The 12,195-nt window shown below is 30.3% G+C and overlaps 1 protein-coding gene across 1 annotated transcript; it reads right to left on the reverse strand.

The window, feature by feature from the left end:
- Nucleotides 1-418: 418 nt before the first annotated feature.
- LOC115714376 (NAC domain-containing protein 104) lies at nt 419-2,223 on the reverse strand. Its single transcript, XM_030643059.2, has 3 exons — nt 1,271-2,223; nt 825-1,132; nt 419-669 (listed from the first exon to the last, which is right to left on the reverse strand). The coding sequence occupies exons 1-3, from the start codon at nt 1,437-1,439 to the stop codon at nt 493-495; spliced, it is 654 nt and encodes a 217-aa protein (XP_030498919.1). The 5' UTR covers nt 1,440-2,223; the 3' UTR covers nt 419-492.
- Between the last annotated feature and the right edge of the window lie 9,972 nt (nt 2,224-12,195).

Below are 12,195 nucleotides of genomic sequence, written 5' to 3' on the forward strand. Positions count from 1 at the left end.
GACATTGTCATTAATTTCAAATTAACGCATCATTTAATCCATTATAATTTTTTTCTTAAAACAAATCGTTTATACTTATTAAGTAATGGTAAATTATACATATTTAATTACCAGTTATATTTTTTCAGTGTCTGTGGACAAAAGGAATTAAGACTGAAAAGTACGTACGCGATCTTATTAAATAATCCAGCTAATTAACATGAAGCTCCAAAATTAACATATATAATTATATATACATGTCTCTTTTTCACAATATAGAACATTCACTTAGTTTAAGCATATACATTAATTATGAGCATATGTATATATTGTTTGATATAATATGAATATTAATGCAGATACATGTATATATCTATGTATTAATATATGTAACTATGACAAACAGATATAAACATGTACAGAGATATCAGATATGTATATATATATATTGTTAGCTATTATTTAATTATTATCTAATATAGCATACATTTATATTTGTATAAATGTAAGATTTTAATCTAGTATTTGCATACTAATTTCCTCAAAGTCATCATCATCTAATGCCGACAAGAACATTTCGTCTAAGCAAGAAAGCTCGGTTCCATTGTCATCATCCTCATACTGGACACTCTTCAGAGAAATATCCTCCATCTTCCTTTCGTGGACTCGACATAGAACCCATTTAAAGTCCTGTATTATAACACCAAATATAAGCAAAACAAAACAAACAATAATGCCCAGGGTGATATATATATAATAAAAACTAATTTTATAGCAATAGTAATCCCATGATACAAAATGACTAATTAAATTGTTAATTAATTAGCTGATCAGAAAAAACTCACTAGTTTTTGTTTCCTTCGCCTTTTATAAGTTGGACAAATAGTAGTACTCATCAATTCAAGATTGTTGCAAAGGTTGTACTCTTCCATGACCCAATTGGTTTCAGTGGCTGAAGTTGGAGACTGGTGGTAGCCATGGTTAGTGACATAGTACACATAATACTTCTTCACACCAACTTTGTTATTAGCTCCAGAAACAAATATGGGCTCATTCATGTCCATTTCTTTCCAATACCCATTTGAGGTCACTTTACCTTCTGTCGTTTTGCTGAAGAAATAATAGTGCATGTTTTCGCTGGACAATGCCGTACCTAACGAATCATGACCCAATTAATACAAATTTAGCTATATTATGCTGTAACTCAATCATTGCATAAATATATTATATCATTATTATATTTACAACTACAAGTAATTGCTAGGAACAAGGATAGAGTTAGATTTAGTACCAGTAAATTCCCAAGGTTGATGAAGGCGAAGATCAACATAAGGAATGATATTGGGATGAGCAGATGGTAAGGCAAAAACCTTAGGGTAAAGAAACTGAAGGATCAGCTCTTCATCTGTTGGGCAAAACCGAAATCCAGGAGGTAGCTTTACACTCTGATTATCTCCCATTTTTTTTGGTTCTAATTAATTAAGGTAAGGGGAAATATTACCAATAGAGAAGCCAAACTCTACAGTAATATATTATAATATATTAGTTATATTTTTAGTGTGACGATCGAGTTCAGATATACTTTGCTTAGATATTCATCTATATATATATGGTGCTGAGAGATAGAGAAAGAGAGATTGCTTAAAATGTTTTAAATTCAAGAGTTGAATTGAGTAGAGTTGTGGTGATGAAAAAAAAGGTGTGAGGTGTACAAAAACAAATGATCCATATTGGTATACTCTAGTAAAGGATAAGCCGACATTTTGTACCAATTAATTATGAAAAGAAAGCTATATATGTATACATATCATCGGAGATTATATTCTACAGTTTATAATTTATATTACATATATGATGCTAATTAAAATATTCAACTAAGAATTATAATTAACCACATAACCCTACACGCCACCGTCCACACATTCAAAAAAGATAGAGGGGTATAGCACATATGGGAGACACAAAGACATGATTAAACGTCTTAAACAAAAATGAAATTTCATAAAGTTTTATTAGCTAACTCTCATGCATGCCCATACCAAGAAATTAAATACAAATTATATGCATGGCTTCAAAATATAAAATATGTCAAATTTAAGCATAATTTCAAAATATATAAAAATAGCCATAAATTTCTATTTCATTTTTCTTTATAAAAAAGAATCTAATACTTAAAAAATATATATTTATATATATTATGAAATATTTATATGTTAAATCTAAAAAGCATTAGAATTTATATTTCCATCATAAAAAAAAATATATATATATACCCAAAAATTTATAAAATATATTTCAAATATTATGAAAAAAAAAAAATTAAATAAAATGTTATTAGAAAATTAATATATATGATTTTAGAAAAATATATGAAAAATAATTATTGAAATTAACATCAACTAATGTGAAAAGGAAATTTAAAAACATATTGGGAATGATTTTTTGAAATTAATTAATATGTTTATTTTTTTAATATTAAAGTGTATTCATAAATTATTGCGATTTTTTCTATGTTGGGTTAAAATTACCTTAAATATACATTTATACTACCATAAGCAAAAATAAATTTCAAATATACTATTTTTCAAGTTTCTTATTTACAAAAATACACTTGAAAACTCCCCCAGATGCGCAAGGAGATGTGTGGCACACATGTGGCTATGTGGGCGAGTGAGACTCACACGCGAGTGAGGGACAAAGCATACAGACTTGCCTGACGCTCGCAAACTGTAGCGTCAGAACGCAGCAGTGGTTGCCACATGGCGAATTCGCACAAAATGAATTTTAACGTATAATGCTTCTTTTCTCATTGCAAAACAACTAAACAACAACACAAAAACAACTAGAAAACAACTTAACCATAACATATAAATCAATTAAAGTTTATCATATTATGCAAACAAAAATAAATTTATAAGACAAAAACTTCAAAAAATACAATACTGAAATAACTTAATAGCGACGAATAAACAACACGATAACAATTTTATTTTAATATAAAAATTAATTAAGCAGCAACACTTACGCCAACTTAAAAAATAAAATAAAAACAACACACAAATAAATATATATATATACATTTATTTCTCTTAGTTAAACAACTAAATAATAACAAAAAAATAACTGCATAAACTCCATTACAATATGCAAATTACATAGGCATAAAAATAACTCTAAAAAAGTAAAAAAAAATATCACTAATGTATAAAATAAAATAAACATGTGTATACATTCATTTTTATTTATTGAATAACTAAATAACAACAAATAAATAACTGCATAACAACTTACTATAATATGCAAGTTAAATAGGCATGAAAACAACTTCATAAATTACAGAAGATCTAAGAAAAAAATACACAAATAATCTATAAAATAAATTTAAAAACAGCTACATAACACTTGTACACCAACTTAAAAATATATCTACACATTAAAAAAATAAATATATACTCATTTTTCTTTTTGTTAAACAACCTAATAGCAACGAATAAACAACACAGTAACAATTCTATTTTAACATAAAAATCAATTGTAATCAACTAATAGTGTATAAAATATGAAAGAAACCAACAAACAACAAAAAATATGAACCATGAAAAACTAAAACATAAACTATTTTTCTCTTGATTGAACAATTATATATGAAAAATAAAATAACTAGATAACAACTTCATATTAATACGTAAATTAATTAATTAACAACGCATTGCATTAACTCAAAAGAAATTCAAAAATTACTGATAAATAATCTTTAAGAAAAAAGTAAAAGAAACTACAAGATACTAGTGCATCAACTTAAAAAAATTATATACCCATAAAAAAGTAAACATATATTCATTTAATTTTTTAACGTAGTTAAACAACTAAATAACAACGAGCAGATAATTAGATAACAACCCTATTCTAATATGAAAAGTTATTAGACATCAACATGTGGTGCTAACTAAAAAAACACAAATAAACTTAGAAAAATAACACAACAACAATCTTTATATATGTTTCCATGTAAAATTAAACATATATATATGTATTTAGTTTTTCTTAATTGAATAACTAAACAACAATAAATAAATAAATATATAATAACTCCACTGTAACAGAATATTTAAATAGCATCATAAAATAACTCCAAATACACTGCTTAATCATTAATTCATGTATAGAGGCTTCAACTTCTTAAAAGACTTTGAAACATTTTCTTGTACACTTTCAATGTTTGCAACTCACTTCATTCTACCAAAGGAATAGAAATGAACAACAAGTCTATTCTGATCAACTTTGAAGTTCATCATCACTAGAAAAGTCCTGCAGCGCAGTTAAAACAATATCAAAACAACATTAAACAAACTATAAAACAACTTTCTGCTATGATTTTTTTTTTTCAAATGAATGAACAACAATCAGAGAACATTTCAAACAAGACAAATTAAAAAAGTAAATTATAAACCTTGACAATATTTTTCTTTGAAAGCTTCAACTTGTCAACAACGTCAGAGGTCTTATCATACACCTAAAAATATTAGGATGACAAAATTAATAAAACAATGAACCAATAAAAATACGATTAATAGCTATATAATACTACAATATATCATGTACCGAACAACATTAAAATAACAATAAAATAACTAAAAAATAATGTAATTTATAAAATTTAATAAACATGCAACTAAAACAATTCCAATTCAAATTCAAATACAATTGATAAATGTAAGACGTAGCCTAATGATCTAGTTTTTTAAAAAAACTTAAGAACCTTAGAATAAGAATCGTATAATAACTAAATTAAAACTAAAAAATAACTAATTAGAAACAGAAAAAAAATGAGAGACATAAACCATTTAAGGTTGAACAATTCTTCTAACTAAATACATCAGAAAAAAAAAACATATAAACATAACAAAACAAGTCTTTGAAACTAGATAAAGACAATAAAAACTAATACATTAATCTTTAAAGTTGCAACCTCATCATCATTACCTCACATTTTTCCCTGAAAAGCCTCTTCGATGGATGACTTGGTGAAACAACAATAATAAAAAGAATTAAAAGATGAAACAACTATAAAACAACTTATGAACAACGTTAAATCAACGTAACCATTAAAATATTTAGATAAAATTTTTGATTCATAAAAAAGATAAAATATAGATCAACAAAAGTAATATCTAAACAATACCACGAATATGCTAACTTAAAGTTGAAATAAAATTACATTTGAATGTGTCTTATTCCTTTAAGCTAGTAAAGAATTCTCTTGGGCATTTCATCAAACACCTAGCAAGTGTACTTTTATATGTATATATATAAGAACTCAACTAACAGAATAAGAACAAAATTCCTAAAATCTGTAAGAAAAATAGAAAAATCAATAATAAATAAGCAAATAAACAACAAACTCTTATAAAAACTATCAAATCCAAACTTTTATTTTTGTAATTTTAGCAAAATGAGAAGAAGAAGAAGAAGAAGAAGAAGAAGAAGAAGAAGAAGAAGAAGAAGAAGAAGAAGAAGAAGAAGAAGAAGAAGAACTTACAAACATCGATTGAACGACAATGGTGGCTTGAGAAGAGGCTGATGACGAGAAGCTACATATGGTGATTGTGCGAAGACAAGTGTGAAAGCTCGATAAGCTTGACGAGAGAGGAAGAGATGACTTGTTGAACCCAGATCTGAATGAGGTTAGATATGAGGAAGAAGAACAAAAGGTAAATATGTAATTATAAAACTTTAAAAAAGTATTAAAGAAAATTTCAAAAAGTAAAAATATTAAAAATTAGAAAGGATAATATAAATGTTAAAAATTGGTCAAAATAGTCATTTTGTGTAAAAATTCCTAAATTATTTATCAAGTGCAAATGAGATTTTCCTCATTAAAATTAAATTCCATTTACATACCCTATCTCTTTCCTTCCATATTTTGTTGAGATTATTTATTCACTATTTAAATTAATCTTATTTTTAGTCCTAATAATTAATAAAATTTGTAATTAAAAGTGAAAAAGTTGTGACTAATTATAAATTATTATTCTTATGTTGTAGCTAAAAAGTCTGTGACTATAAAAGTATTATCACAAGAATCACAATTTGTTGTAATTAAATGTGTTTTTAGTCATAATACTTATTGTGACTAAAATTAAATTATTTAAATATTATGTTTTAGTCATAAGTACTATCTTTTTATTGTGACTAAGTCACATTTAATTAGTTATAAAAAATTTATATTATGACTAAAAAATTGTTTAATAATTTATGAATTCATAATTTGTGTATGTCTAGTTGAAACTTAAGGTTTTAGTTCATCACCATATATGTATAGAAGATTTTTTAATGGGTAATAAATAAATTTAACTATAAATATTAATTTTAAAAATATTAAACCATCAGATTTTGGTCCGATAGCAAATAATAAAAGAGAATTTTGAATTTGTATGCTTAATTTAACTACTTAATTAAAAAAAATATCAAAAAATACATCTTTTACACTATATCAGAAAAATATGTTTATATGAAAAAATATTTAAGTCAAAGTCAACTTTTTTTATCACTTTTTTGTCGGAAAACTTTTTTTTATTTATTTTTTCAGCTAATAGATCAATCACAGCCCATATAATGTAAAAATGAGAAATTCTTCTAATTAAATAGAAAAATTAATCGTAAAAACTCAAAAATTTTTAATATTATTTATTTATTGGTAATACCCATTAAAAGTGCACCCATATATATAGTTGTAAACAATTTATTTATTTTACATAGAAATGTACACTGCGTATAAAATAATGATTGGTATGAAGAAGTTTTTCCAGTATACTTCGGTATAATTAAGTTTTGACAAAAGAAAGTTGAAAACTTCAAAAGAGTACTAGTGTTCGGGTATAATTAGGGCGCGCAATTAACATGTATAAATAGTATAAATTGGTCGTATATATATCATGAATCATATATTGTGTGGCCACATATTATTTGATTTCCTCCTAAACTGATTTTGACAGCCATATAGTCCCATTAAAAACGTCATTGGAAAGACAACATACACATAATATATATGTTGATGAAATTTGACTATAAAATACTGACAATCAGCACTTGTAAGGCTGCCAAGTGGCTGTCTTGCCACATATATATCCACATCAAAGTGTCTGTGTATATATATAACACAGTTATTTATACCTAATTGTTATGGCATATGGACATTTTTGATGAATTTATATCACTAGTCATTTTTAGGCCATCCAATCCGAACCTTTGTATTGTGTTATGGACTTTAACTAAAAATTAAGAAAGTAAACAAATTCGATGAAATATCCTATCCAATTACGTAAACAATCAAAACAATAATACTTTCATCACTTTCATTGGACATATATATATAAATATATTTATATAAAAGAACCATCTTTTTATCTCATAAACCATCATTACAAGTTACTAAAGGTGGAACTATAAATTTCCCTTTTCATGTAGTTGGAGGGTCACTTTTGGGCATGGCATGAGAAGTTAGTATCTTTATGCACCCTCGCAAGTGTTTGGCTTAGTCATCAAGTCACTCATCATGTTTATCCCAATAAAATTCGGTAAATAGGAAAAACTCATCATAAGCATCGAATTCACCTATTTACACTATAGTAAAATATGAAAGCAACTTTCTAAAACATTGCACTAATGAATATATACATATCAAGTACCTTCTTTTTCTTCGTGTCAACTTCTTATAGAGAAATATATGGCTCGTTTTCGCAATCTTATTTGTGGAGTCTTTTTTCTTTTTTAACAACAGAATAAGTTTGCTTCCTTTACCAACCTATAAGTTTATAAGAACTTTGTCTGCTAGCGTCTATTGCTTTCTTATCTAAACCCTCCATCTGTACTATATGTCTCAAAGTGTCTTAGCAAGCTTTTTTTTTTTTCTATTAATTATTTGAATATATTCGGAGGTTCCCATTACATTTAAAAACCCAGACAGATAAGATGTTCAAAAACTACATCAGGTCATGTCTAGCAGGGACCAGGGGGTGAATTAATGTGTGTGATGAGTATCTTGTTATTAATCTTTATACGTGGAAAGTACTGATTAGAGTTATGAGCTAGCTCTCATTAAAACAATCTAAGACTGTTGGAATTATGGGGATCTATATGATTCCCATACATTTTCCTTTTGACCATATATATATAATGATTAAGATGGTTAAAAAAAAAGAAACAGTAAACATGCTGATCATTTCAGAACTCAGATCAGATATCAATCGATTTTGCTTTTCTTTCTCCGTGCTTAGTTAGTTGTACAATGAGGAGATATGCTGTACTGAAAAATATGTATGTGTTATATGTTGGAAAATGTTTTCAAAAGAGAAAATAAGAGGATTACAATTAAAATACTTAAAATATAAATAAAAATATTATGTCACGACCCAAGTTCTAGGCCGTGGCAAGTATGTAATATTCATAATTTGAGTGGTCAAAAGTCACATTTTAACCCTTGTAGGGAGATAAAACTTATAAATGATCCTTTAATTTATATTACAAAATATTAATTTAAAAGTAATAAATTAAATCCTATATTAATAAGAAAATATCAGTAACAAAATTAGGATCACTCATCAATATAAAAGAACAATAATATCCCCACAGTTATATAATCATCGAATACATAGATTTAATAAGTCAATAAAATACCAAAATAATACCCAGCATCTATCATTCCTTATTTCTAACTACTACATAACTAATTTAAGTCATCGAGACTATCCATTTCAGCTTAAATACAAAATCAATTTCATTAGAAGATTAAAGAGTAGAATTGTAACACCCTAATTACCTTAGGCGTATTACGTGATTTTTAAACGTACTGTGCAGCTCGTTGCTAATCAACGAGGTTTATGGAAAAACGTGATTAATTAAAATTTTGCTTTTTGATTAAACTTATAAACCATATTACAAAAGACTCGGGATCCCGATTTATAAAATCATTTACAAAAGTTTTAACTGTTTAACTATTACATCAAAATAAAAGTCGTCTAACGACCAGTTACAAAAATTCAGCCTTGCTGTCCCGAGGATCGTACGCTCCAGGCCTAACCGCCCCGACATGTACAATCTCATAAGCTCGCTCACGGTCCATCAGCTATAGCCTTGCCTTTACCTACACATGAACATAAACTGTGAGTCGACAGACTCAGTAAGAAAAGCATAATAATATCATACATAAAACTAACTGCCGTGTCCAACACGATGCGAGTCCCGCCATCGCCATGTCCAACATGGTACCGAGCCACTACCGCCATGTCCAACATGGTACTGAGTTTTGAACGTTCACAGGGACGGTACTATTGACAAGTATCCTCTGATCGGTCGAGCCGGTCATACTCATTTCTTTGGTCATACTCGGCTGTACCCACGGGATAGGTCAATAGCATCGAACCACCAACCAAATGTCGGCTGATCGGTCGAGCCTGGTCATACTCGGCTGCTTGGTCATACTCCGGCCTGTACCGACGTGACGGGGTTGGATGGTTCGAAGCCTAAATACATAACTAATGTAATCTAGCAGGCTTCCTACATGCACGATAAACATGTAATCTACATATGCATCTTGTTATACTAATCTTACGGATTCCGATTTCAGTGTGTGCTTCGTCAACCCGACCGGAATCGAAGCCGAGCTACGGACATCGGCTCCTAAACCAGAAAAATCACAACGCTATAAGTGACACGCTAAATCACTTTACCGGGGACTAAAACTAGGAACTAAAAGTTTCCCTATCGATAAAAAGCATGGCAATACCCCCTAAAACATAAAAACGAGGAAAACTAGGGTCCCCGAATTTTCCCCAACCGTAGACAGGTTGCCCAACCGGAATTCCGGTTCGGAAAATTCGAACCCTCATCCGACCCGGATGTACAACCGAATTCGGTTCCTCGCGAGCAAAGAAACCCAAATTTTCATAACTCGACCAATTCAACCCCAATTGGTACCAAACTTTCCCAGAAAACGCATATACAAAATCACCCATTGGAGCTCAAGCTTTGAGTTCCAAACTCAAGCTTGAGCAAATCCACCTAAACATGCATTCCACTAGCTTAAATCTACTTAAACTAGCATATAATCACCTCTGAAAACTATAAAGAACATCCAGCAACTTCACAGCAACAAATAGAACCATTTCATTCAAAAATCACATATTTTAACATAGAAACCAAAAGCTTTGAAAAACCTAACTAACATGCTTCAAACAACTCAATTAACATCAATTAAACATGCTTTGAACCACAGAAAACATCAACAAAACACGGAATGACAACCTCAATTAATCATGCATGCATCATCATTTTTCATCATTTTTTTCAAGAAATTACAACAAGAAAGGTTAGAGACTTTACCAAGGATTAGAAGAACACTTAGATTGGATGAAACTAGCTTGAAAATTGAAAGAAAACTAGCCCTTGAACCCCAAGCCTTCAGCCGAAAAATAGAGAGAGAAAAGAGAGGTTTTCCAATTTTCTAATTTTTCTAAACTTTGAAATTTTTGGATAAATGAATTAAACCCCCATTACATAACCCTTATTTCAGCCAAATAATACTAAAATTAAACATTTAATTTTCAAATAAAAAGTCACTAAAAGACAAAACACTAATGGGGCAAAAAGACCATTTTGCCCCTCCACCATAAAATCATGAAAATCATACTAAAGGGGTATTTTTGGGAAATTCTAAATTCCCGGCCATTCCCGACATTCCCAATGTCTAAAACCCGTCCCCAAACTACTAACATACTAAGTTGTGATTTCTACTGAGCCAAACGCCGAGTTCCAAAATACCGGACACCGGAAATGCAAAATATGCAAGCTACTGAATAACATAAATAACAGTAATAAATTATTTAAATAGCTATAAATAATTTCATAATTAAACATAAACAACTGATAATTTCCAAATTAACTAAGCGGGCTTTACAACTTTTCCCCCCTTAAAAGGATTTCATCCCCGAAATCTAACCTGAATAACTCTGGATATTGAGCTCTCATATCTGACTCTAGCTCCCAGGTGGCTTCTTCCACCTTACTGTTTCTCCGAGAGAACCTTGACCAATGCTATGGTCTTATTCCGAAGGACTTTATCCTTTCTATCCGGGATCCGCACCGGGCCGTTCCTCATATGACATGTCCGTTTGGAGCCGAAGACTCTCATAACCGAGTATATGAGAGGGGTACGAAACGTATTTTCTCAACATTGAGACATGGAATACGTTGTGCCTGCTTCTTGATAAAATTTGGAGAGCAATGCTAACCGATATGCCACTTGACCTATCTTCTCGAGAATCTCGAAAGGTCGTGTAAATATAGGGCATAACTTGCCTCTTTTCCTGAAACGTTTAATCCCCTTCATCGGAGATACCGTAAAAATACATGTTCCCCTACTTGGAACTCAACATCTCGCGTTTCGGATCTGCGTAACTCTTCTCGTCCGCTCCGTGAGGCAAGCATTCTAGCTTTTATCTTTTCTATTGCCTCATTGGTCCGCTGAACTGACTCTGGACCTAGGTATTTCCTCTCCCCTGTCTCATCCCAGTGGATAGGGGATCTACATTTCCTACCGTACAACAGTTCATAGGGAGCCATCCCTATCGTACTCTGATAACTGTTGTTGTACGAAAATTCTATCAACGGTAGGTATTTACTCCATGAACCCTCAAAGTCCATAACACAGGCTCTCAACATATCCTCCAATATCTGAATTGTCCTTTCGGACTGACCATCTGTCTGAGGATGGAATGCTGTACTGAATTTTAGCTTTGTACCCATTGCCCGTTGTAAACTTTGCCAAAATTTGGAGGTGAACTTCGGATCCCTGTCCGAAACTATAGACTTCGGTACCCCGTGAAGTCTCACTATCTCTCTGACGTACATTTCTGCCAACTGATCCACTGAAAATGTTGTTCTAACCGGCAGAAAATGAGCAGATTTCGTAAATCGGTCCACCACTACCCAGATGGAATCAAACAAACCCGTGGTCCTAGGTAACCCGACCACAAAATCCATCGTAATATCCTCCCATTTCCATTCTGGTAGGGTTAGAGGCTGCAACAACCCTGCTGGTCTCTGATGTTCAGCCTTGATCTGTTGACAAGTGAGGCATCTCGATACGAATTCTACCAAATTCTTCTTCATACCGTTCCACCAGAAGTACGGTTTCAAATCTTGGTACATCTTGGTGGT

The sequence above is a fragment of the Cannabis sativa genome, chromosome 4 (assembly GCF_029168945.1).
Source record: "Cannabis sativa cultivar Pink pepper isolate KNU-18-1 chromosome 4, ASM2916894v1, whole genome shotgun sequence".
Classification (NCBI taxonomy): Eukaryota; Viridiplantae; Streptophyta; class Magnoliopsida; order Rosales; family Cannabaceae; genus Cannabis; species Cannabis sativa.

Excerpts from the sequence above, each read along its gene's own strand:
- LOC115714376 (XM_030643059.2), bottom strand. The coding sequence starts at position 1,439 with ATGGGAGATAATCAGAGTGTAAAGCTACCTCCTGGATTTCGGTTTTGC. Across the intron at positions 1,133-1,270 it reads TCAACCTTGGGAATTTACTG|GTACGGCATTGTCCAGCGAA; the intron begins GTACTAAATCTA and ends ATGATTCGTTAG. Across the intron at positions 670-824 it reads GGCGAAGGAAACAAAAACTA|GACTTTAAATGGGTTCTATG; the intron begins GTGAGTTTTTTC and ends GTTATAATACAG.